Here is a 24,095-nt window from a genome sequence, read left to right as displayed (position 1 = left end):
CGGCCGGCGGCTATCCATCCTGCCTATCCCCATACACAGGAGCGCTCCCGATTTTTCCACAGCGCCTCTTCCAGGTATCTCTGGGGGGCGATTTATCTCTTACAGAACAAAAACGACCGGCAGCCCGAAATCTGATCTTATTACTTCCAATGATCACCTGTCGAGAGCCCCCCCGTGCACAGACCGGCCGCCGAACCAATCGACATCTGTAGCTTAGCCGAAGTTAGCCTACTCTGTAACAGACTCCTCAGAATGGGGTCTTCCGCAGGGACCACCCTCTGACATCCATACAGCCAAGGACAAGGGGGGTGAGCCTTCAACAATGACTCCTTCAATCATAACACAATGAAACATTCTGCAACTGTTAGTATGAAGAACTTCATTGACAGCAAGCAGGATCTTAAAGTGAGACAATCGTTCCTCGAGAGGCTAAAAATCTGTACAAACCTAAAAAAAAAAAAAAAAAAATGTATAGAAAACGGCGTCGTATCTTGATAATTCCTCTGTGACCGAAGCGGCAGAAGAGAGCGTTATACAAAAAGAGAATTGTCTAGAAGGAAGAAAGATGTCTATGCCGTTGAGTATTAGGCTGGAATATAAATATATATTATGGATATATCCCCATTCACTGACAGCTAGCAGAGATGAGTAAGGAAAAACCCACAAAGTGTAGGAGAAAGTGGCAGAACCTTTGGTGGGGCTCATTTTACCGTGACACATCTTGCATCCGCCCTCATCGTTGGGCCCGTGAGCGGCCACGTGGGAGAATAACTCCTTCATTAACAGGCCGGGCGTCCGATGAGAGTTGTCCTTCAGTCTGAAGATAAATGTGCAGCAGCTGCGTCTCATTGGGAAGAGATGACGCTCCCTAACAACAGCTGGATTCCAGAGGACAATGGGCGTTTCCATGGTTACTACGGAATGTCAGATATTCGCCGGACATCTGTCACAAAGGAACAAGCTGCCCTGACTCCTGACTTTGCCTTTCCAGCTGCCCTGGTCCCATAGTGGACGATAGGAGTAATAGTCCAAAATCAAAGACATGGGGGATCAGTAAATAGAATCGGATTTATTCGTATACAGCAAAATAGAAATTTGAAGCCATGAAAACTATGAGAAATCGAGTAAATGTGCCTTGTAGCTTGGGTCGAGAGGATGGGCAAACCGAATATGAGGTAAGGGCGTCATTGTGGAGGGGAGTCAGCCACGATGCAGGGGGCTCCGGCAGACTTCTCTCCCCACAAATGTGATATCGCACTTAAAGGGAAGGTTTTGTTGCTTCTAAAATGAAAAATTAAAACAACTTTAAAAAAAAAAATTGCTAACGGTGTCTACAGCTCCAATGCAGATGTATGCGTCTCCTTGGTTACGGATGACAATAAAAGTATCCTTTTACTTTCCATCTGTACCAAGAAGCAGAGCCCAGATGGGATCAGAATGCACAGACTGAAGTCGGTCTCTACGTTAACGCATACGATGGCATAGGAGCTGCAAACACAAAACGACAAGTTGCTTTAATCTTTATTATTCTAGATGCTGTAGAGGGTTAAATCTCCAACATTTGGTTGACATGATTGACGTACCTCTTTATTCAACCCAACCTTATTAGTCCAGGAAGCTCAAGGCAAAAGATGCTGCGCAACTGGAGCATCCGGCGTCACTTTTCCATTGGAACAGTAGGATAATACAGATTCGGTTATGCGTAGCACCTAGGTCCCCCCTCAATACGAAATGCATGGAATAAAGCACGCACAATAATAATGTAATATAGAAGCGGCTCGTCTGAGGCAAAGAAGACCCCCCAATCCTTCACCATTTTATACTGAGGTCCAGTAATGATGAGGATGGAATGTGCCCGGGGGGTAAGCAGCCGATGGGTCAGCGGGATGGTACGGACCGGACCGAGGCACGGGAAACCTTATGCCTCAGCTTAGGGGGCTTCACTCCCCCTACATCATCTGTCAAGGAAAAGCCAGGAGACCCTCATATACGGAAGAGGATGATTGGCCAATACTTATTTTCTAATATATATGGGGCTTAACAAGGAGGCTGCCACGTGTGTAACATATTCTCGTATGTGCATTATCTGCCTCTCCTGCAAACAAAAAAAAAAATTAATAAATCTTCATTCATCCGTAAAGTGAGGTCAGCTCTGCAGCTGTAGTTACAACCTGCGCCTCCTCAGGATGATGAGGGTTGTAGTCGAGTAACAGCTGAAGAGTGGCAGCCTGCGGGACTCCGCTATGGAGCAGGGATGGGGCAGATTCTTGTGCTTGGGCCGCTCTGCCTGGTTACTGTGCAGTAAGCGAATCATGGAGAGGGTTTTCTACATAACCACCTTTACTAGAGAACAAGCCCAGACTCCTCAACACTCGTCTTCACCGAGGAGGGCGTAAGGGTTCACATCAGCAACTTTACTTTTGGTCCCCTTCTTTGTGTCAGATGGATCCTCATCTTCATCTTCCTCTTCATCTGCATCTCGGTCACGTTCTTCCTCTTCTTCTCCTGAACTGGAGATCTCCTCCTCCTCTTCTCCGTCTGATAAGGAGCGACTCTCAGATTGTCCTCGTGACTGAACCTGGGAAATCATTTCCAGTGTTTCTGGGTGCATCTCAAAAGTCTCTACAAGAGGAAAAGTTTTATGTAAGTGTGATAAGTAGTGTTACCCAAAGAATGAAAGATAGTTATAAAGAGTATCTTCGTGCAGATATTTTTACAGAGTATTATACCCCAGAGCTGCACTCACTATTCTGCTGGTGCAGTCACTGTATACATACATTACATTACTGATCCCGAGTTACCTCCTGTATTATACCCCAGAGCTGCACTCACTATTCTGCTGGTGCAGTCACTGTGTACATACATTACATTACTGATCCCGAGTTACCTCCTGTATTATACTCCAGAGCTGCACTCACTATTCTGCTGGTGCAGTCACTGTGTACATACATTACATTACTGATCCTGAGTTACATCCTGTATTATACCCCAGAGCTGCACTCACTATTCTGCTGGTGCAGTCACTGTGTACATACATTACTGATCCTGAGTTACATCCTGTATTATACCCCAGAGCTGCACTCACTATTCTGCTGGTGCAGTCACTGTGTACATACATTACATTACTGATCCTGAGTTACATCCTGTATTATACCCCAGAGCTGCACTCACTATTCAGTTGATTGTCTATCCCTCTTACACTTCCTCGAGCAGCGGGTGACTATACTATGGTCAGCCTCTTACCTTTCTGATGACAGTATCCAGGGGGCCTCATGCACAAGCAAAGCCTCCCATCTACAGCAAGACGCAGCAGGCTGTTGGCGCCCCTGTACGTGTCACTGCGGGAGGCTTTCGCCGTCTTGTAGCCGCGCTTATCTGCCCAGGCTGAATACGGGAGGAGAGGAAAATAAAGCCGTCAATACGGTGTGTGAACACATGGGGTACATACAGTATATCTATAAGATATGGGGTACATACAGTATATATGATATGGGGTATATACAGTATCTATATTACATGGGGTATATACAGTATATCTATATTATATGGGGCATATACAGTATCTATATTATATGGGGCATATACAGTATATCTATATTACATGGGGTATACAAAGTATATATTATATGTGGTAGATACAGTATATATTATATGGGGTATATACAGTGTATCTATATTATATGGGGTATATACAGTGTATTATATGAAGTATATACAGTATCTATATTATATGGGGCATATACAGTGTATCTATATTATACGGGGTATATACAGTGTATATTATACGGAGTATATTCAGTATGGGGTATATACAGTGTATTATATAGGGTATATGTATATTATATGGGGTATATACAGTGTATCTATATTACATGGGGTATATACAGTGTATCATATAGGGTATATGTATATTATATGGGGTATATACAGTGTATCTATATTACATGGGGTATATACAGTGTATCATATAGGGTATATGTATATTATATGGGGTATATACAGTGTATCTATATTACATGGGGTATATACAGTGTATTATATGGGGCATATACAGTGTATCTATATTATATGGGGTATATACAGTATATATTATATGGGGTATATACAGTATATCTATATTATATGGGGTATATACAGTATATATTATATGGGGTATATACAGTATCTATATTACATGGGGTATACACAGTATATATTATATGGGTATCCCTCTCCTAGTGTATCCTCACCCACCCCCTGCAGACTGTGAGCCCTCGCGGGCAGGGTCCTCCCTCCTTATGTACTCGTGTGCCTTGTTATCTGCTCATGTTTAATGTATTTGTCTATATTTGCCCCGTATTCACATGTAAAGCGCCATGGAATAAATGGCGCTATAAAAATGTATAATAATAATAATAATATATACAGTATATCTATATTATATGGGGTATATACAGTATATATTATATGGGGTATATACAGTATCTATATTACATGGGGTATACACAGTATATATTATATGGGGTATATACAGTATCTATATTACATGGGGTATACACAATATATATTATATGGGGTATATACAGTATATCTATATTATATGGGATATATACAGTATATATTATATGGGGTATATACAGTATATCTATATTACATGGGGTATATACAGTATATATTATATGGGGTATATACAGTATATCTATATTACATGGGGTATATACAGTATATATTATATGGGGTATATACAGTATATCTATATTACATGGGGTATACACAGCATATATAGTCCGTTACCTTCACATATGCCCCATGCAGTCCAGCCCTGGTCTTGTCCATCTGGATGGTGCAGTTTCAGTAACCTGGGGACCGGTATTCGGCAGGACAGGTATCCCACCGAGGTGTAAGGTTCCTGAATCTGAGCGATCGGGTAGATTCCTGCCAGCAGCTGGGAAGGAGAGACCGGCACAGCCCTTTACAAAACATGCCGCATGTTCCTCTGAGCGGGTACAGATCTGTCATTTATTTTTGGTGAATATGATGGTAGACGTCGGCTTATGGCGGGCCACTACATACGCCACACCTGATGGCTGCCCCATAATCCGCCCCCCACTTGCGCAGGAAGGGGTTAATAGGATCAGGATGCCTCAGATACAGATATTCACCTGCTGCTGCTTGTCTATGAGTGAAGGGAAGATGAGGCCGGGGCAGTCGCAGAGACGCACTGTGGGGGTCAGGAAATACGTCTGGAAGTATTTGGTGTGACCCGGGGTCCGGGAAACGCTGACGATCTTCTTTCCGACCAGTCCGTTGATCAGTGAAGATTTTCCCACATTGGGGAACCCTGCAAAAGAAGCAGGTGAAAAAAAACGGAGGTCAGACACCATCTGCTCCTGCCGTCACTCTCGCAGCCTCCTACCATGATTAGGCTGTCCATCTCTTATTACAGACTGCCTGGAAACAGAACGACAAACCAGTATAACTATATATCACAAGATAAATCCCGGCACAAAGAGAAACAGAAATAAAATAAAAAACAACTAGGTATCTACTGCCTGTTTCCAAGTGTAATCTATCTGTAGCAGCAGCAGAGACACCGAGGCAGATTACAGGGAGTCCGGTAAGGGCCAGTGTCCCTCTACGGGGCGCGGGCCAGTGTCCCTCTACGGGGCGTGGGGGGTGGGCCAGTGTCCCTCTACGGGGCGTGGGGGGTGGGCCAGTGTCCCTCTAAGTGACATGGATGGGGGGGGGGGGTCGGGCAGGTCAGTGTCCCTCTACAGGATGTGGATGGGGGGGCAGGTCAGTGTCCCTCTACAGGATATGGATGGGGGGGCGGGTCAGTGTCCCTCTACAGGATGTGGGGGAGAGATTTTGTCTATCTGGTCCCACTTCCCTGTTTGTTAAGCTGCATGTAGGCATAATGGACAGGTGGGATTTCAGTTTAGGGCAAGCAAGCCACTTGAAGAAATGCATACTGTGAGGAAAATGAAGTTCAAGCACAAATGGTGCTGGCAGAATGCTAATGAAATCAAAAAGCCATTCTCACCTACACATCCAATGCTCAGCACCCCGTCTTTATAGCGCTCCCTGCTGGGTGCCCCTAGTTCTGCATCAGTGACCTGCTGGGCGACCACAACATCCGTCTCATCGGCCTCCTTCTCCTCTTCATCTTCTTCCCTCCCTGCAGCGCTGAGCAGTGCAGCAGAGTCTCTCTCAATCTTCTCTCTCCAGGACGTCAGGTCCACTGAGGGGAACATGGAGAAACGTGAACATATGGAGGAGCAGTCGGGTGGGCCGGACCCGTCCCGATATCATGGGCCGCTCCTAACAGGATGCAGCAATGGAAAGAATTCTGGTCCATGCAGGTGGATGCCGGCGGGGGGCCGGGCACTTATTAATGAGGGTCTATATGATATCCGTCGGTGAGGTCAGGATGTCATTACCGTTTCCAGCAGTGATGATCTCGCAGGCCCGCAGGAGCTGATTTGGGCCCATGGCTGCGTTCCAGGCCCGACGCTTCTTCCTGCGCTTCTTAAACACTAATAAGAGTGAAGAGGAGACATGGAGACCAGTGCAGGCATTAATGGACTTTTCAGGATGTGAAAAAAAAATGTGTTGAAGGGTTATTCTCAGCATTAGGCTGGGGTCACACAAGTGTATAATGAGGCGGCGATGTAGGAGACGGTGCACACACATTATATTAAGAATAAATAGAATATAGAGTTAACACCCCCCAGGAAGAAGCTAAAACGTGAAACGCGCGTCGGGGCCTGTGCTACATCTTCAGGTTGTAACCTCTATTCCCTTTATATTGTATGCTAACTTTATATTCTACCATACACTTTCACACTATACTAAGCACTTTCTTGGCACATCACTTTGAATCTAAGGTTATATGATGAGGTAGACACATCTGATTCACAAGTAGAGTTAGAATACAATAGAAAGGTAAAGGGAGTAGGGGGATACAACTTTTAGATGTAACAAAGGCACCGACGCGCGTTTCCCGTTTTAGATTGCTAACTTTATATCATATACGTTTACACTATACTAAGCACTTTCTTCACAGACATCAATGTATGATCACATGTTATAGATTACACAACATATCCTTATGATGCATTTTTATGAAATTTCCTAGCATTTAGCAGGACTTGATGTCTGCCTGAATTTTATGCATTTTAGCCGTATGGCATTTAATTATTCTTGAATCCTTCCCAAAGAAGAGATGGAAGCTGCAGATGTGAAGACACGAAAACTCCTCACAATTCATGGAGGTCTCCACCCTAAGTCTAACACCCAAAGATGGTATACCAACAGAAAGGAGGGTGATCGAGACTTGACAAGCATCCAAGCCACCATCATGGATGAAACAAGGAGTATCCAGGAATACATCAGAAAAAATGGCACCAAAAGATGAGATGCTGAGAGAAAGCCTAAGGCAGCAACAACAGAAGATCTGGAAGGAAGAACAGGAACATGAAGCACCATAGCAAGACAAGCTGCTGCATGTGATGTACCATCGTGAGATAATGGAGGTGGCTGACATGGAGAAATCCTACCAATGGCTGGAGAAAGCTGGACTCCGAGACAGGCCCTAATCATAGCAGCACAAGAGCAAGCAGTAAGTACTAGATCCATAGACGCAGGAATCTACCACAAAAGACAAGAGCCAAGGTGCAGACTACGAAAAGAATCCTCAGAAACCGTCCAACACATAGTGGCAGGATGCAAAACACAGGAACAGCGTATACCGAACGCCACAACCGAGTAGAGGGGATTGTATACAGGAACATCATATGGGCCAAGACCCCCAAAATCCAGGTGGGAGACCCCAGAAAAAGTGGGGGAGAATGAAAGGGATAAAATCCGGTGGGACTTCAAGATCCAGACAGATTATTATTATATTATTATTTATATATCACCATTTATTCCATGGTGCTGTACATGAGAAGGGGTTACATACAAATTACAGATATCACTTACAGTAAACAAACTAACAATGACGGACTGGTACAGAGGGGCGAGGACCCTGCCCTTGCGGGCTTACATTCTACAGGATTATGGGGAAGGAGACAATAGGTCGGGGGTTGCAGTAGCCCCAATGGTGTTGAGGTGGCCGTGTGGTCTTTACAGGCTGTAAGCTTCCTTGAAGAGGTGGGTTTTCAGGTTTATTTTGAAGGATCCAAAAGTAGTGGATAACCGGATGTGTTGGGGCACAGAATTCCAGAGGATGGGGGATATTCGGGAGAAGTCTTGGAGGCGATTGGGTGAGGAGCGAATAAGCGTGGAGGAGAGGAGGAGGTCCTGGGAGGACCGGAGATTACGTGAGGGAAGATATTGAGAGATTAGTGTGGAAATATACGGAGGAGAAAGGTTATGGATGGCTTTGTAGAACAGTGTTAGTAGTTTAAACTGGATACGCTGGGAAATTGGGAGCCAGTGAAGAGATTTGCAAAAAGGTAAAAGCAGGAGTGTAGCGAGGAGAGAGATTAATTAGTTGGGCAGCAGAGTTAAGGATGGACTGGAGGAGTGCGAGAGTGTTAGAAGGTAGGCCACAGAGGAGGATGTGGCCGTAGTCGAGGCAGGAGATGATGAGGGCACGCACGAGCATTTTGGTAGAGTGTGGGTTGAGGAAAGGACGGATTCTGGAAATATTTTTGACCTGGAGGCGACAGGAGGTGGAAAGAGCTTGGATGTGCTGTTTTGAAGGACAGGGCAGAGTCAAGGGTTACTCAGAGGCAGTGGATTTTGGGGACAGGGAAAAGTGTGATTTTTTTATTTTGATAGATAGATCAGGTAGAGAAGATATGCGAGATGGAGGAAAGATAATTTGTTCAGATTTGTCCACATTGAGCTTGAGGAAGCGAGAGGAGAAGAAGGAGGATATGGCTGATAGACACTCCGGGATTCTGGAGAGCAGAGAGGTGACGTCTGGGCCAGAGAGGTAGATCTGAGTGTCATCGGCATATAGATGGTACTGGAAGCCATAGGACCTTATGAGTTGTCCCAGGCCAAGTGTATAGATTGAGAAGAGTAAGGGTCCTAGGACAGAGCCATGGGGGACTCCAACAGAGAGGTGGCGAGATGAAGAGGTAATATGGGAGTAAGAAACGCTAAATGTGCGGTTGGTGAGGTATGAGGAGATCCAAGATAGGGAGAGATCTTTGACCCCAAAGGAGGAGAGGATCGGTAGTAGGAGGCAGTGGTCAACTGTGTTGAAGGCAGAGGACAGGTATAGGAGGAGGAGTAGTATGAGTTTTTTGCCCATAGACTTGTATTAGCAACGGATTGCCACAAGTCGCGTCCGTTGTGCAACGGATCCGTCATGTTCTGGCGGACCGTCGTCACAAAAAAAACCAAAAAAAAAAACGTTCAAGTGAACGTTATTTTGTCCGTCGCATCCGCCATTTTCTACCGCGCATGCGCGGCAGAAACTCCGCCCCCTCCTCCCCGGACTTCAGAATTGGCAGCGGACGCGTCGAAAAACTGCATCCGCTGCCCACGTCGTGCACAAATTTCACAACGTGCGTCGGTCCGACACATAGCGACGGACCCGTACCGACGCAAGTGTGAAAGTAGCCCAAGTCGTTCGTAAGTTTGTTCAGGGCAGTCTCAGTGGAATGGCGGGGACGAAAGCCAGATTGTAGATTGTCGAAGAGCAAGTCAGATGGAAGGTGAGAGGAAAGTTCAGCGTGGACGTGGGGCTCAAGGAGTTTGCGAGCAAAGATATGGGGCGGTAGCTGGACATAGTGCTCGGGTCAAGTGATGGCTTTTTGAGGATAGGTGTGATTGTGGCATGTTTGAAAGCAGAGGGGAAGGTACCTGAAGTTAGTGATAGATTGAAGAGATGGGTTAGGGATGGGATTAGTGTGGTGGTGAAGTTGGGATGGGATGGGGTCAAGGGCACAAGTGGTGAGGTGTGATTTGGAGAGAAAAGATGAGCAAGCTCCCCTTCATTGATTTTGGATAGGGAGGTTATGGGGTTTGGGCATTGGTCTGGAGTACAAAGGGGTTATGGTGGTTGGACAACAAAGACTTGCCTTGTTTGGTCAATCTTATTTTTGAAGTGCGTGGCAAAGTCCTCGGCAATGATTAGGGAACTCGGAGGGGGCAGTGGTGGGCAGAGGAGGTAGTTAAAAGTGATAAACAACTGTTTGGGGTTGTAGGATAGGGAAGATACGAGGGTTGTGAAGTAGGCCTGTTTAGCAGAGGTGAGAGCTGATTTGAATGCGACTGTTGCTTGTTTGAGTGCAGTGAAATCGTCTTGCGAGTGTGTTTTCTTCCAACGCCGTTCTGCAATTCTGGTTACTTGCCGAAGCTTTTTAGTGATGTTATTGTGCCAGGGTTGTCTATTGGTTCATCACACTCTGCTATGCATGACAGGGGCGACCATGTCAATAGCTGATGCAAGAGTGGCATTGTAGAAAGCAGTGGCACTGTCTATGTCGTGTAGTGAGGATATGGATGCCAGTGGTAGGATAGAGTCAGAGAGTGTGTGGGTGTCTAGGTGTGCAAGGTTTCTGCAGGAGTGCGCATGTTGCTGGACATGGGTGACCGGTGAGGAGGACAGGGAAGAGAAAGTGAGTAGATGGTGGTCGGATAGAGGGAAGGTGGTGAAGTTAGATAGAGAGCAGAGACGGATGAAGACCAGGTCTAACGTATGTCCGTCTGTGTGGGTGGTTGCGGAGGACCACTGAGTAAGTCCAAAGGATGAAGTAAGGGACAGAAGTTTGGAGGCTGTTGACTGAAGGGTATCAGTGGGGATGTTGAAATCACCCATGATGATGGTGGGAATGTCAGCAGACAGAAAGCGAAGAAGCCAGGTGGAGAATTGGTCAATAAAGGCAGTGGCCGGGCCCGGAGGTTGGTATATGACGGCCATTTGGAGGTTGTAGGGGGATTGGACTTCAAAAGAGGGGAGGATAAGGGAGTGTAGAGGTGGGATTGGGGTAAAGGTGCAGTTAGAAGAAAGGAGAAGACCCACTCCTCCACCATGCCTGCTGCCAGGGCGAGGAGTGTGGGTGAAGTGGAGGCCGCCGTAACATAGCGCAGCAAGGGAGGCTGTGTCAGAGGGTGTCAGCCATGTTTCGGAACATCAGAAAGAAGGAATATGAGAAGCTGGAGAAATACCAGGGCCTCAAAGGAGAACTGGAGAAGATGTGGAAGGTGAAGGCAACAGTGATTCCAGTGGTGATAGGAGCACTTGGAGCAGTGACCCCTAAGTTGGGATATATACATATTTCTTATATTTGTTGGTCAGACGATTATTTGAGATTGTATATATTTTTATACGTTTTTCACATGATGTGCGCACCGTCTCGTACATCGCCGCCTCATTACTATTTGTGTGTTCAATAAAGGTTTGTTTTTTTATTCTCTAAGAGTTCTGTATTAAAAATCATTTATGACCAAATAGTTTGGTTTCTCTACATTGTTTTTTGCATTTCCCGAATGGTCTGGTATATCTGTCCAGCAGCCATATGTCGGAGTATTACTACTTGAATTAGACACATCTTACCTATACACATACTATCTGCGGAGCCTGTAACTAAATCACAGTCTGATCAGAGCGAGAACCGATTCTCTCGGATGAGAAGATGGAGAAAAAAAAATATTTTCATTCTGTCATTATGAGGAAATCAGACTGCAATCAGATGTCATCCGAGTGCAGTCCGATGTTTTCCACAGACTCACTGACGTGCGATCCGAATATGTGATCAAACTCTTCCATGCTGAGATTTTCCTTGGTCCGAGAAAAAAAAAAAAAAAAGTGTTCACGAGCCCTTAAAATAAAAGTCATCACCTATTCCCAGGATGGATGACACGCTGCTGATTTGTCGGGGTCTGACTGCTGGGACTCCCATCAATCCAGAGAAAACGCAGTGCTGCACTCTGCTGTCCCAGAGGTCGGACCCCCACATATTCTGTGGATATGTAGTAAAAGATCAGCAGCTGCAGTGTCCTGATCATGATGGGCACTGATTACCGAGGAGGTGAGAGTCTTAGAGCTCATTCACACATTATTTTTTCTCACGGATAGAGCACTTGTACCTATGATGTTCTGTGGGGCTGAACACATGGCCGATTAGTCCCTCGGACTGAGTGGTCTTTGGAAAACATCAGAGACTCGCCCGATTCTGATCCGAGAATTGGCTATGAAAATCTATGGGTCGGATTTTTACAGATCATCAGAAAGGAAAAAGGGAGAATTATTCACGTATGAGAAAAAGCGATGATGTTCGGACCAAACTCAGATCAGAATCATGGGTCCGTTTTTCTGGCATTGATGTCTGAAGACGCCCCTGGTCTCACCTGCAGACGGGTCTTGCTCCTCGTCAGGATGTCTTGGGTAGGAGGTGAAGCAGACCAAATGGACTTGCGGAAACTTTTCCTGAAAATAATGTTTCCAAGCCACAACCAGAGCCGGCGGGGCCAGGTCAATCTTATTGAGCACGAGGATCAGTGATCGGCCCAGTTCCTGAGTCACATAGTCGTACAGGGCCGGGGAGAAGTGTAACACCTGCGGGCGAGAACACATAGGACGGCCATTAGTATAGTGCAGCGTAAAGGAGCCTCCGCATACAACGTGTCACGCCTTGTGATGGGGAGAACGATGGCGGATCAAAAACATCAAAAATAAAAGGCAGTAGTTGTGACGGGCCCCTTTAAACCTGTATATAATTCCCATGCCCGGATGCACAGGGTCCCTGATACTGACCGGGTGTCGGATGTCTGTTATCAACAGGACTATGTCGGACATTTCCAGGACTCTCCAGAGTTGGCGCCAAGTCTAAAATTGGACAAAACCAACATTTTTTTTTACAAAACTTTCCGCATACTTTTATGCAACAAATTTAACTTATTTTTTTGCATTTAAAAAAAAAAAAAAAAAAAAAAAAAATATTTGGGGGGCTATTGACAAGCTACAGTGATGGTGACGGCTTGTTGTAATGGGAACACCCCTTTAAGAGTAATTCGATGGTTTCTTTCTCACCTCCAGGTTGTGATCGAAGTAGCTGAGCTCTTGGGGCGTGTGCTTTTCATAGATCTTCTGCAGATATTCCCGGAAGGCCCGCTCCTCCTGGGACACGACGGCCTCCTTGCTCATCTCGTAGCTCCAGGCCGGTCTTTTAGGGAAGTCGAGCACTGAGAGGAAGCACAAATGGCAGCAGATTTATGATCCCCATGTCCCATAACAACCCTCGTTCCTCTGCTAATTAGATATGGAGGTATCAAGGGACATCGTCGGCAGCTCATTGTCCTGTGTAGACAGCTGACGTGCTGCCGACAATATGAAAACTGTATGGGGGATCAACTGTCTGCAGGATCCAAGGATCCATTGTTCTGTCCCCATACAGTTGTGTTGGCCCCATGTAAGCGGGACCATAAGGGTATGTGCACACGTTCCGGATTATTCGCGGATTTTTCGGTGGCTTTCCTGCGGCAAAAAGGCTTTAAAAAAAACGCATACATTAAGCATCCCATCATTTATAATGGTTTCCACAATTTTTGTGCACATGTTGCGTTTTTTTTTCCGCAAAAAAAAAAAAAAAAAAAAAACGCGTGCGGAAAAATACGCAGCATGTTCATTAATTTTGCAGACTTTATGCGGATTTTCCACTACGGTATATTATTGCATTGGGAACCTCTGGAAAAAAAAAAAAAAAAACGCAAAAGATCTGCACAAAAAACAAATGCAAAAAATACACAACAAAAACGCGCGCAGAATTCCTACGGAAAACCTCAGGATTTTCTCAGGAAATTTCTGCATGCTTTCCGGACGTGTGCACATACCCTAAAGGAGCAACTGATGGACTTGTATACAATGCATACACTCAGAAATCAGCCCGTGCAACTAGGCCTTAAAGCAGGGACTAATAGTATAACGGAAAACAATTAAAGGAGAAAAAAAAAATACAATTTACAGAAAAATAATAAAAATAAATAATTCAAAATTAAATATGAAAAAAGAAAAATATTATATGTTCTAGAATTAGTTTTCAGATCATCCTGCGTCCCAAAAATGGTAATAAAAAGCAAACAGTCATCTTACAAAAGACACCACTGAGGGTCATTCCATATCAAGTGATCCAAATATGATTTTTTTTTTACCTGACGTCTTTAGATTTTTTTTTATTTTTTGTTTTAATGAGTACAACTTTAGTTAATTACAAATTAAAAGTTTAGAGATTTTTTCTTCATCAGTTAATTTTTTATAGATTTTTAAAGTTTTGAAAAAGTGCGGATTTTGGCCTGGTATGGCTTTACATTTGTTATCATATCTCGGGCTAGAATTAAGATAAAGATGTGGGAGAGGCATCATTTTTCTCAGAACGGTAACGGCTTTCATTTGATATGTCACAAGACTATGTTTCTTTATATTTTGTTTTGGAGAAATCAAATTCAAAATTTTGATGTGCAATTGTGAAAAAAAACGTATGTTTTAAAATTGTGAAAACACGCATGTGTTACTTGTGTTCTTGTTTATATTTGTGCAGGGATTTAACTTGGGACCTATCAAATTTGTATTTTTTTTATTTATTTAAGCCTTGAATCATCTGATTTTATGTTTGTGTGAGTTTCTTTCTTTCTTCTTTTCAGATTACAACTTATTGAATTCAACATTTATATGCAACAATAAAGAAACACAAAAACAAATACTGAAGTGCCAGAATAAGGAGATTTTTTGTGTACCCACCGTAAAATCTTTTTCTCCGAGCCACTCATTGGGGGACACAGCACCATGGGTGTTATGCTGCTGCCACTATAAACAAAAGATGAACTCCTCCTCTGCAGTATACACCCCTTCACTGGCTACAATTTCAACCAGTTCGGTAGTAAAGCAGTAGGAACATGAACAATGACAAACTATGTCAAAACCAAAGAAGTAACAACAAGCCAAACAGGCTAACAGGGTGGGTGCTGTGTCCCCCAATGAGTGGCTCGGAGAAAGATTTTACGGCGAGTACACAAAAATCTCCTTTTCTCTTACGCCTCACTGGGGGACACAGGACCATGGGACATCCCAAAGCAGTCCCTGGGTGGGGAGCAATATGCTAATACCCCATGTACCACTGGCTTACGGCTAAGGAACTGCCGCTTGCAGAATGCGCCTGCCAAGGGCGGCGTCTGCAGAAGAGAGATAATGAATGTGGTAATGTTTGGTAAAAGTGTGCAAACTGGACCACGTCACAGCCTTGCAGACCTGCTGTGCTGACGCCTGGTGCCGAATGGCCCACGAGGCACCCACCGACCGAGTAGAATGGGCCTTGATCCCTGCTGGGATAGGAACACCTTTGACACGATAGGATTCTTGAATGGCTGACCGAATCCATTTTGCTAGAGTAGCTTTGGAAGCGGGAGAACCCTTCCTGGGCCCCTCTGGAAGTACAAAACAGGACATCCGACGTGTGGAAGGGAGCCGTCCGCAAGACGTACCGACGAAGAGCTCTTACCACATCAAGAGTGTGCAGAGCCTTTTCATTGCGGTGGACTGGTGCCGGACAGAACGAAGGCAGAACAATCTCCTCATTGAGGTGGAAAGAAGAAAGGACCTTGGGCAGAAAGGCGGGAGAGGTCCTCAATACTGTCCGGATGAAAAATTAGAAAGGGAGGGCGGCAGGAGAGAGCAGCCAACTCCGAAACCCTTCTGATGGACGTAATGGCCACTAGGAAAACTACCTTCCAACAAAGGAAGGTCAAGGAAATGTCCTGTAGCGGTTCGAAGGAAGTCTCCTGAAGAGCTCCGAGAACTAAATTAAGATCCCACGGATCCAAGGGCATTCTGTAGGGAGGCGCCACACGGGAAACTCCCTGGAAAAAAGTCTTCACTGGCAGTCTATTGGCAATCTTTCGTTGGAAAAGGACTGACAATGCCGAAACCTGACCCTTTAGAGAGCTAAGTGCAAGTCCCGACTCTAGTCCCGATTGGAGAAAATCCAATATAGCAGGGGGAGAAAATACCAGAGGAGATCGCCCCTGTGCGCCGCACCATGAGAAGAAAATTCGCCAGGTACGGTGGTAACTGCGCATGGAAACAGGTTTCCTAGCCCTGATCATGGTGGAAGACACCTTGGGAGTGAAACCCGCTTGGCTTAGAATTCAGGATTCAACGGCCAGGCCGTCAAAGACAGGGCCCCTGAGTTCTGGTGGTAAATCGGGCCCTGTGAGAGAGAAGATCCACGCGATCTGGAAGACGCCAGGGGGCGTCGGCGACCAGCTGAACCAGTTCCGCGTACCATGCCTGGCGCGGCCAGTCCTGCGCGACGAGGATCACTGGTACCCCCTCTGCCCTGATCTTCTTGATGACCCTCGGCAGCAGGGGAAGAGGGGGAAAAAAAAAAAATGTACGGGAGGTGGAATTGGCGCCAAGGCAAGACCAGGGCGTCTACTCCGAGGGCCCGTGGGTCGAGGGACCGTGCAAAGAACTGTGGAACCTTGTTGTTCATCCTGGATGCCATGAGATCCACATCCGGGGTCCCCCAGCGATGACAAATCTGCTGGAAAACCTATGGGTGAAGGGACCACTCGGCGGAAGCGAGGCCCTGGCGGCTGAGGAAGTCCGCCGCCCAATTCTCCACACCTGGAATGTGGATTGCCGAGATGGGCGAATGGTTGGACTCCACCCAACGCAGGATGTGGGACACCTCGAGCATAGCCGTCTTGCTGCGGGTTCCCCCTTGACGGTTGATGTACGCCACGGCCGTGGCGTTGTCGGACTGGATTCTGACTGGGTGACCCGCCAGAAGGTTGTGAAACTGGAACAATGCTAATCTGATAGCTCATATCTCCAGGAGATTGATGGAAAGGCGAGACTCTCGAGTGGTCCACCGCCCCTGAGCTGTGTGATGGTTGAAAACCGCCCCCCAGCCTATGAGGCTGGCATCGGTGGTCACCACCAGCCACCGCACTGGGAGAAAAGACCTTCCCTGGGTTAGGGAGGACTTCAGCGTCCACCACCTGAGGGTCTTCCTGACCCGTGGGGACAGGATGAAGCGGCGTTCGAGGGAGGATGGGTTGCCGTCCCACGCCGACAGTAGCGCATGCTGTAGGGGATGGAACCGCTTCCATGGCAGCTACCATCTGAAGATCTTGCAGACCGCTGGAATAGCCTTGTGCAACGTCATAGTGTGGGCCTTGTCAGTGGGGCCCTCGGAGAGGTACATCAGAGTGGGCTCTGTGTGCTCGCCGTCCAGCAGGGAGGAAGGGAGATCGGGACCAAGAAGGAAACCGTTGCCCCAGTAAAAATTGGCGTTCTCCAGCGTCGCAGGAGAGGGACGGGGAGGTATACTCGCCGTGGTCGCCTGTTGCTGGTTCGGGGGAGAGCGGGCCCTATAAAAGGGATCCGTCGCCCCCTTCACTCCGTTGGATAAAAAATTAAAATTTACATAAAATTAAAATTAAAACAAAAAAGTTGGGGGTCTGAAAACAGACCCAAGTGCCTCCTAGAGACACTAAGCAAGAACTGGTTGAAATTGTAGCCAGTGAAGAGGTGTATACTGCAGAGGAGGAGTTAATCTTTTGTTTGCTTAGTGTCCTCCTAGTGGCAGCAGCATAACACCCATGGTCCTGTGTCCCCCAATGAGGCGTAGGAGAAAAATACATCTTAATCATCCTAACACAACTTGCTCTGCATTTTCAACCTGAATGCATTGAACAAGCCAATAGAAAAAAGGTGATCATAGCCTCACGTGCGATTTTCCAAATACAGTCTCATCCTAATTATATGTTAAAAACAAGATTAAAAGAACCAATATTTTTACCACCTATTTATACGTGTAACAATGTTTTTTTCTATTATATCACTAAACATGTCATTTATGAAGTGTTTAAGAAGAATAGTCCAGTAGTTAAATCCTCGTTTTAAAAAATATGAACTAATCAAACAATTAATAGTAGGTTTTTACACCTGCCTTTTATCATCAATGTGTCCCTTCTAGTGGGTGAAATGTCATCTTAAAAAACATAGATCACCGCGCTATCCTATTGCAAAATAAATCAAAAAGTTGCTTGAGATAATGCCATGCTTGGGTAAACCTTGTGGCTTTAGTATTCAGAATGTATGACAATAAATGGGTGAATGACTGATCTAGATAAATATATAGGTTAGGCGCTTTCTAGCACCCCCCAGTAGTAATGATAATCAGTACTCAGTATTGATAACCAATCTGGATGGATGTATTGGTTAAACGCTAACTAACAGCCACCGGTATCAGCAATCATACACCAGAAGAAAAAGAGGTATATCAATAACAATCCTTCGTCAGCCCTGACGAAGAAGGTCCGGTGACTAGGCTTGAGCGAAACGGATTGGACAAATTTATGAAACCTGACCCTAGTGTGGGGTCGGCCATGCGGTTGGCGATCTTTGCGCGCATTTTTTCAGCCAATGAAGGAGAGTGATGACATAGGTCTTAGGGGAGAGGGAGATTTCCCATTGACTTTGCATTGGGTTTTGTGTTTCGGGCGATCCCGACTCGACCCTAAAAAAGTAAAAGTCGCTCAACCCTACCGGTGACCTTCGAAATGCGTTGGCAACTGGCGCTGTTCAGCTTCCGTCCCCTGCTCTTTCCCCTTAGCTCTAGGTGACGTCACCCAGACCACGCCCCTCGCACACACCACTACAGCCTAGCGGCGCCTCGGCCAAGGCACGCCGCCTGCCGTTCTTTCTGGTGCGCGTGAAGGCTGGCTGCCAACAAGGGAGGACGCTCCCCGGAGCCCTGCCTCTTCACACCGCCGTTTTTGCCCCCATGCTCTGGATGCACGGAGCTTACTGGTCTCTTTCCCTCCGGCACATTGCTACGCTGCACTAGACACAGCACCGGCACTGCAGCGACGCAACATCAATTGTCATCCATAGCTGATCTTGTGCCACCTTCTACCACATCATGGACGTCACTCTCTTTGCTGAATGAAAAAAAAAAAAAAACACCTGTTTTTAGGCTACGTTCACATTTGCGCCGCTCCCGGCTGCGTCGGGCGCAGCCGCGGCGACGCACGCGCCATGCGCCCCTATATTTAACATGGGGGCGCATGGACATGCGTTGCATTTGCGTTTTGCGACGCATGCGTCACTGCAGCGCATGCGTCAGGGCGCAGGGAATGCAGCACGATGCAGTTTTTCCTGCGCCCAAAACCATGCAAAAAGCGACGCATGCGTCGCAAAACGCAGCGTTTGTGCATGCGTTCATATTTGCTTTGTGCGTTGCGTCGCCTTATTTCTGTTTCACTACACGTGATGACAGTCCGGTATTGCTTAGTCCCCTTTCTGCTTCCTGTAACCGAGTTTCTCACAAACTCTCCTCCTCCTCCTCTTCGTAGTCCTGGTTTGTACAATACATGAACAGGATGTTAAGAATATTTTTCTCCCTCCATTTGAGGAGTTGCCTGGGTGCTAAGATTTGGTGTGAACGTGGCCTCTGGAGGCTGGAGCTGCTGGCAGGTCATCTGCTCTGCTGTCACTGTCTGCCCCTAACAAAGCTTTCTCCTCTGCCCTCTCCTGCTTCTAAGCTGTAACCTAATAAAATAATACAGTAATATCTAAAAATCATGGATTATTTGGTAAATACAGACCCCACACTGTTAGACCACAGGCTGAACAGATCTGAATGCGAGATTTTCAAATTGACACTGTAATAGTTTTATTTTTTAAAATATGATCCCATCACGATCCCAGCTTGAATTTTCGTACAGATGTAGCTAGGAGCATAGCAGGCACATGGGCAGTTTTTGAAATTTTTAAATTAAACGTTTTTGTTTTTTTCCGGAAATGCGTTTTAAAGTTTTGCGCTTGCATTCGCATAGGTAAAATATTATCAAAGATACTCTTGTGACATATCTGGTGAAAGCCTATACAGTTCTGAGTAGAATGGTGTTTATTTTGTTTCTCTATTTTTTTTTTCTAGCCAGACTTATGGGGAGAAATGTAAAGGCAGGCAACACAGAAATTGGCACTTTTTCCGAACTTTGAAAATCAATAAAAAAAAAATCTAGAATTTTTTTTTTCGTCACATTTTGCATTCTCTGACACACTATTACCAAATAACAAAATCTCAAAAGAATTAAAAATATAGTGGTAAAAACCATTGGCTCACTTGACATGGAATGACCCACGAGTCTTTGTAATTCCCAAGTTAAATCTGTCTATTGAAAAAAAAAAAAAAAAAAATGATTTGCGGTATTACTTACATAGGGAAAGACCTATCAAAAAGTAGTTAAAAAATAAATAAAAACTACATCAAGCCTGACAAATGGGGATTAATTAGGTAAGTTTAGGTCGTTTTGGTATTTTTTAGCATTTAGTACTGTCGGGTAAATTGTTGTTAAGCCCTTTACACAATTGATTAAAAAAAACAAAACAAAAAAAACCCAGCATCCCCCCCATTGAGGAATCAGGCCAGCTTCAGTGCAGCAAGCGTATTCTCTAGGAAACCAGCCACCTCTGAGACTGGTGACCGGTAACCTAAGCAACAAACACAAGAGGACTAAGAATCCCTCTATGAATGGGAATGGAGGGGATTTGTAATAAAGTTTATTATTATTATGCTTTGCTTATATAGCGCCATCATATTCCACAGCACTTTACAGACATTTTCATCACTGTCCCCATTGGGGCTCACAGTCTAGATTCGCCATCAGGAGGTCTTCAGAGTGTGGGAGGAACCTGGAGGAATCCCGCCAAACATGGGGCGAACATACAGACACCCTGCAGATGTTGTCCTTGGTGGTATTTGAACCCAGAACCCCAGTGCTGCAAAGCAACCGTGCTAACCACTGAGCCACCGTGCTAACCACTGAGCCACCGTGCTAACCACTGAGCCACCGTGCTAACCACTGAGCCACCGTGCTAACCACTGAGCCACCGTGCTAACCACTGAGCCACCGTGCTAACCACTGAGCCACCGTGCTAACCACTGAGCCACCGTGCTAACCACACTTGCTTTTTTTTTTTTTCTTCTCTCAAGCACTTTGCAATAACCCGTCTCATTCGTTCCTCCGGCAGTTCTTGTCCCCTGCTGACTATCTCAGTCTACACAGAAAAGCCAAAGTGGCAGTCTGCTCTAGTGGCCGATGTGAGAACTGCAGTATTTCTAGAATTCTACACGTAGATGAAATCCCGGGCGCTGCGAGCGACCATTGGAATAATCGCTGACTGGTGAGCGTGCCCTGGAATGTCCTCGCTCAGCACCATGCACTCACACACCGCAGGCATTGTGTCCGCGCTCCTCTAACTGCTGACACGAGTCGCACGTTTATACAAAGCGCCACGTGTAACCCTTTCAGCCCCGTGCTGCTGGGTTTTCTTTTACGACATGACTGTGCGCACCTGGCGGTTTACCAGCTCTAACTTTTTTTTTTTTTTCTCCATTTTTGAAATTTCATAAGAGCCTTCTGCGGTGACATCAGATCTGGGTCTGATAAGATGTAACAGATCAGCCATTCTGTGGGTATCACATGATCTCCAGGTCCAAAAGTAAAGAGGGTCAGGACGGCCATTGAGAGCTACACTCCCCTGCAGCTGCTTTGCAATCACAAACTCAGAAACTTAATAATTATAATGGGAGATATTCTAAGCATGCAATACAATCTATAAAAGGGACCATACGAGAAGCCCTCGCGATAGGGGCGCGGGGGGAAGTGGTACCTGAGCCCGGCCTGTAAATCTTCTCTATATCCACCTCAAGTTCTGTTTCGGCCACTGGCTCCAATATCTTCTCCACGGCGAGTTTCTTCCTGCGCTCAATTTCTTCTTTGCTTTCTCTATCGAACTGCAGCCTATACCTGGAAAAGTGATGCAATGGGGTCATCATGTAGAGGCGGCAGATTAAAGGGGTTTACTGGCCCCTCACCCGGCTGCAGTATGTTTAAAAAAAAAAAAAAAAAAAAATCATCAAAAACTGAGCTTTACTCACCCTACTCAGGTCCATCCTTGAGTCTCTGCCGCTGCTCCTACTGTGTTATTGTCTGCAGCAATAATGTCAACAATGCCGCAGCCAATCAGTAAGTACAGTGGCTCAAGCCGTCTACTCAGCAAGAGCTGCCCAAATCACTGATTGTCTGCAGCGCTGTCAACGTGATGTCAGTGCTGCAGACAATAACAGACCCCGGAAGCAGCAGTGTAGACTCAGCGCTGAACCCAGGGAAGAGTAAAACTTTTTATCTGAAACCAAACGCAGCTGGAGGACATGAAATCCCCTCGAAAGTGAACCTGCGTCTTTGGGGGCCAGGACTCGGACCTACAGCAATCTTATATTGGTGGTCTGTCCTAATAAAACGCAATCAATATTGTAGCCCCCTAAAATCCATTTTTTGGGCATATTTTCATGGCGGACCTGTTTGGGTCATATCCTTTTTCTCCCGGCTTGAAGACTTGCGGCTGCTGGTTGATTCTCCTCACTTGGGGGCGGACGCTCTCGCTGTCTGACGTGTCCGTGTTCTCCTCGCCACGTTCTCTGCTCTGGCTTCGGCTGTTTGACTCGGACCTGCCGGCGTCAAGTGGCCCTGGCAGCAAAATACAGGAACAGAGCGCATGTTATACCCCGATGCTCCACAATAAAGGAACAGAGCGCATGTTATACCCCGATGCTACACAATAAGGGAACAGAGCGCATGTTATACCCCGATGCTCCACGATAAAGGAACAGAGCGCATGTTATACCCCGATGCTACACGATAAAGGAACAGAGCGCATGTTATACCCCGATGCTCTACAATAAAGGAACAGAGCGCATGTTATACCCCGATGCTCCACGATAAAGGAACAGAGCGCATGTTATACCCCGATGCTACACGATAAGGGAACAGAGCGCATGTTATACCCCGATGCTCCACGATAAAGGAACAGAGCGCATGTTATACCCCGATGCTCCACAATAAGGGATCAGTGCGCATGTTATACCCCGATGCTACACAATAAGGGAACAGTGCGCATGTTATACCCCGATGCTACACAATAAGGGAACAGAGCGCATGTTATACCCCGATGCTACACGATAAAGGAGCAGAGCGCATGTTATACCCCGATGCTCTACAATAAAGGAACAGAGTGCATGTTATACCCCGATGCTACACGATAAAGGAGCAGAGCGCATGTTATACCCCGATGCTGCACGATAAAGGAACAGAGCGCATGTTATACCCCGATGCTCCACGATAAAGGAACAGAGCGCATGTTATACCCCGATGCTCCACAATAAGGGAACAGAGCGCATGTTATACCCCGATGCTACACGATAAAGGAGCAGAGCGCATGTTATACCCCGATGCTCCACAATAACGGAACAGAGCGCATGTTATACCCCGATGCTGCACGATAAAGGAGCAGAGCGCATGTTATACCCCGATGCTCCACAATAACGGAACAGAGCGCATGTTATACCCCGATGCACGTGACCGTTCCCAATGCATGGTAGCGACCCACAGCGGACACGTCTGTGCTACATGTCGGTGTCTGGGCTGGATACAACGTTAGTAAATATTGATGCTCGCATTCCCTGACAGCCAGCAGAGATCCTGGGAACGGCGGACAATCCTTCCAATGTATAAAGCTTTTCTCGTGATACATACCGCGTTTCCGCTCTCGCCGGTCTTGGAGCTGCTTTTTTTTCTGCTTATTGCTAAACGGCTTCTTACGAGGCATTTTTCAGTTTCATAGACCCAAGATTTGGGGTCTGACTCCCGGATAAAGAGGTTCTGGACTCTGACCCCCGCTGTGAACTGATTATAATATGGACACCGTCTGCTGTGACATCATATCGAGGTCAAAACCACTTCTACTTCAGGCCTGGAGAAATGATTCACTTTCTAAGCCCCTTATTTGATCTCTGCCTCTGCCCCCACTGCTGGTTTTCCAGGGTCAGCCCTCCTACCTCACAGGTCCACTAACAGGAGAGTTCTGTCTCTCCCCCTAAGGAGCCAGCGTCCTCTAAGGCTCCTTCTACAGTCACAGGTAAGAACCCTGCAATCCCAGGCAAGAATTAAGCAGAACAATGTGCTTCTCATACCCCTAGCAACAGGAAATGCCCGTTGTGCGTTCCACGCCTCGAACCTGCCACCTATCAGCCAATTATCAGGCAGCATGTGTGTCACGCCTCGAGGTGATGTTAGAATTGACCAAT

At 46.2% G+C, this 24,095-nt stretch overlaps 1 protein-coding gene across 1 annotated transcript; it reads right to left on the bottom strand.

Moving 5' to 3' along the window:
• Positions 1 to 1,043: 1,043 nt before the first annotated feature.
• GNL1 (G protein nucleolar 1 (putative)) lies at positions 1,044 to 24,021 on the bottom strand. Its single transcript, XM_069746456.1, has 12 exons — positions 23,545 to 24,021; positions 22,311 to 22,479; positions 21,623 to 21,759; positions 12,974 to 13,125; positions 12,698 to 12,769; positions 12,292 to 12,499; positions 6,420 to 6,515; positions 6,023 to 6,220; positions 5,142 to 5,320; positions 4,774 to 4,924; positions 3,244 to 3,384; positions 1,044 to 2,622 (listed from the first exon to the last, which is right to left on the bottom strand). The coding sequence occupies exons 1-12, from the start codon at positions 23,615 to 23,617 to the stop codon at positions 2,366 to 2,368; spliced, it is 1,833 nt and encodes a 610-aa protein (XP_069602557.1). The 5' UTR covers positions 23,618 to 24,021; the 3' UTR covers positions 1,044 to 2,365.
• Between the last annotated feature and the right edge of the window lie 74 nt (positions 24,022 to 24,095).

Source organism: Ranitomeya imitator, chromosome 2 (assembly GCF_032444005.1).
Source record: "Ranitomeya imitator isolate aRanImi1 chromosome 2, aRanImi1.pri, whole genome shotgun sequence".
In the NCBI taxonomy this organism is placed as follows: Eukaryota; Metazoa; Chordata; class Amphibia; order Anura; family Dendrobatidae; genus Ranitomeya; species Ranitomeya imitator.
The sequence above is the reverse complement of the archived record's forward strand: the minus strand, read 5'-3'. Positions and strand labels throughout refer to the sequence as shown.

Coding starts and splice junctions, on each gene's coding strand:
- GNL1 (XM_069746456.1), bottom strand. CDS start 23,617: ATGCCTCGTAAGAAGCCGTTTAGCAATAAGCAGAAAAAAAAGCAGCTC. Junction 22,480..23,544: donor CCGGCGAGAGCGGAAACGCG/GTATGTATCACG, acceptor TTTTGCTGCCAG/GGCCACTTGACGCCGGCAGG. Junction 12,770..12,973: donor ACTTCGATCACAACCTGGAG/GTGAGAAAGAAA, acceptor GTCCAATTTTAG/ACTTGGCGCCAACTCTGGAG.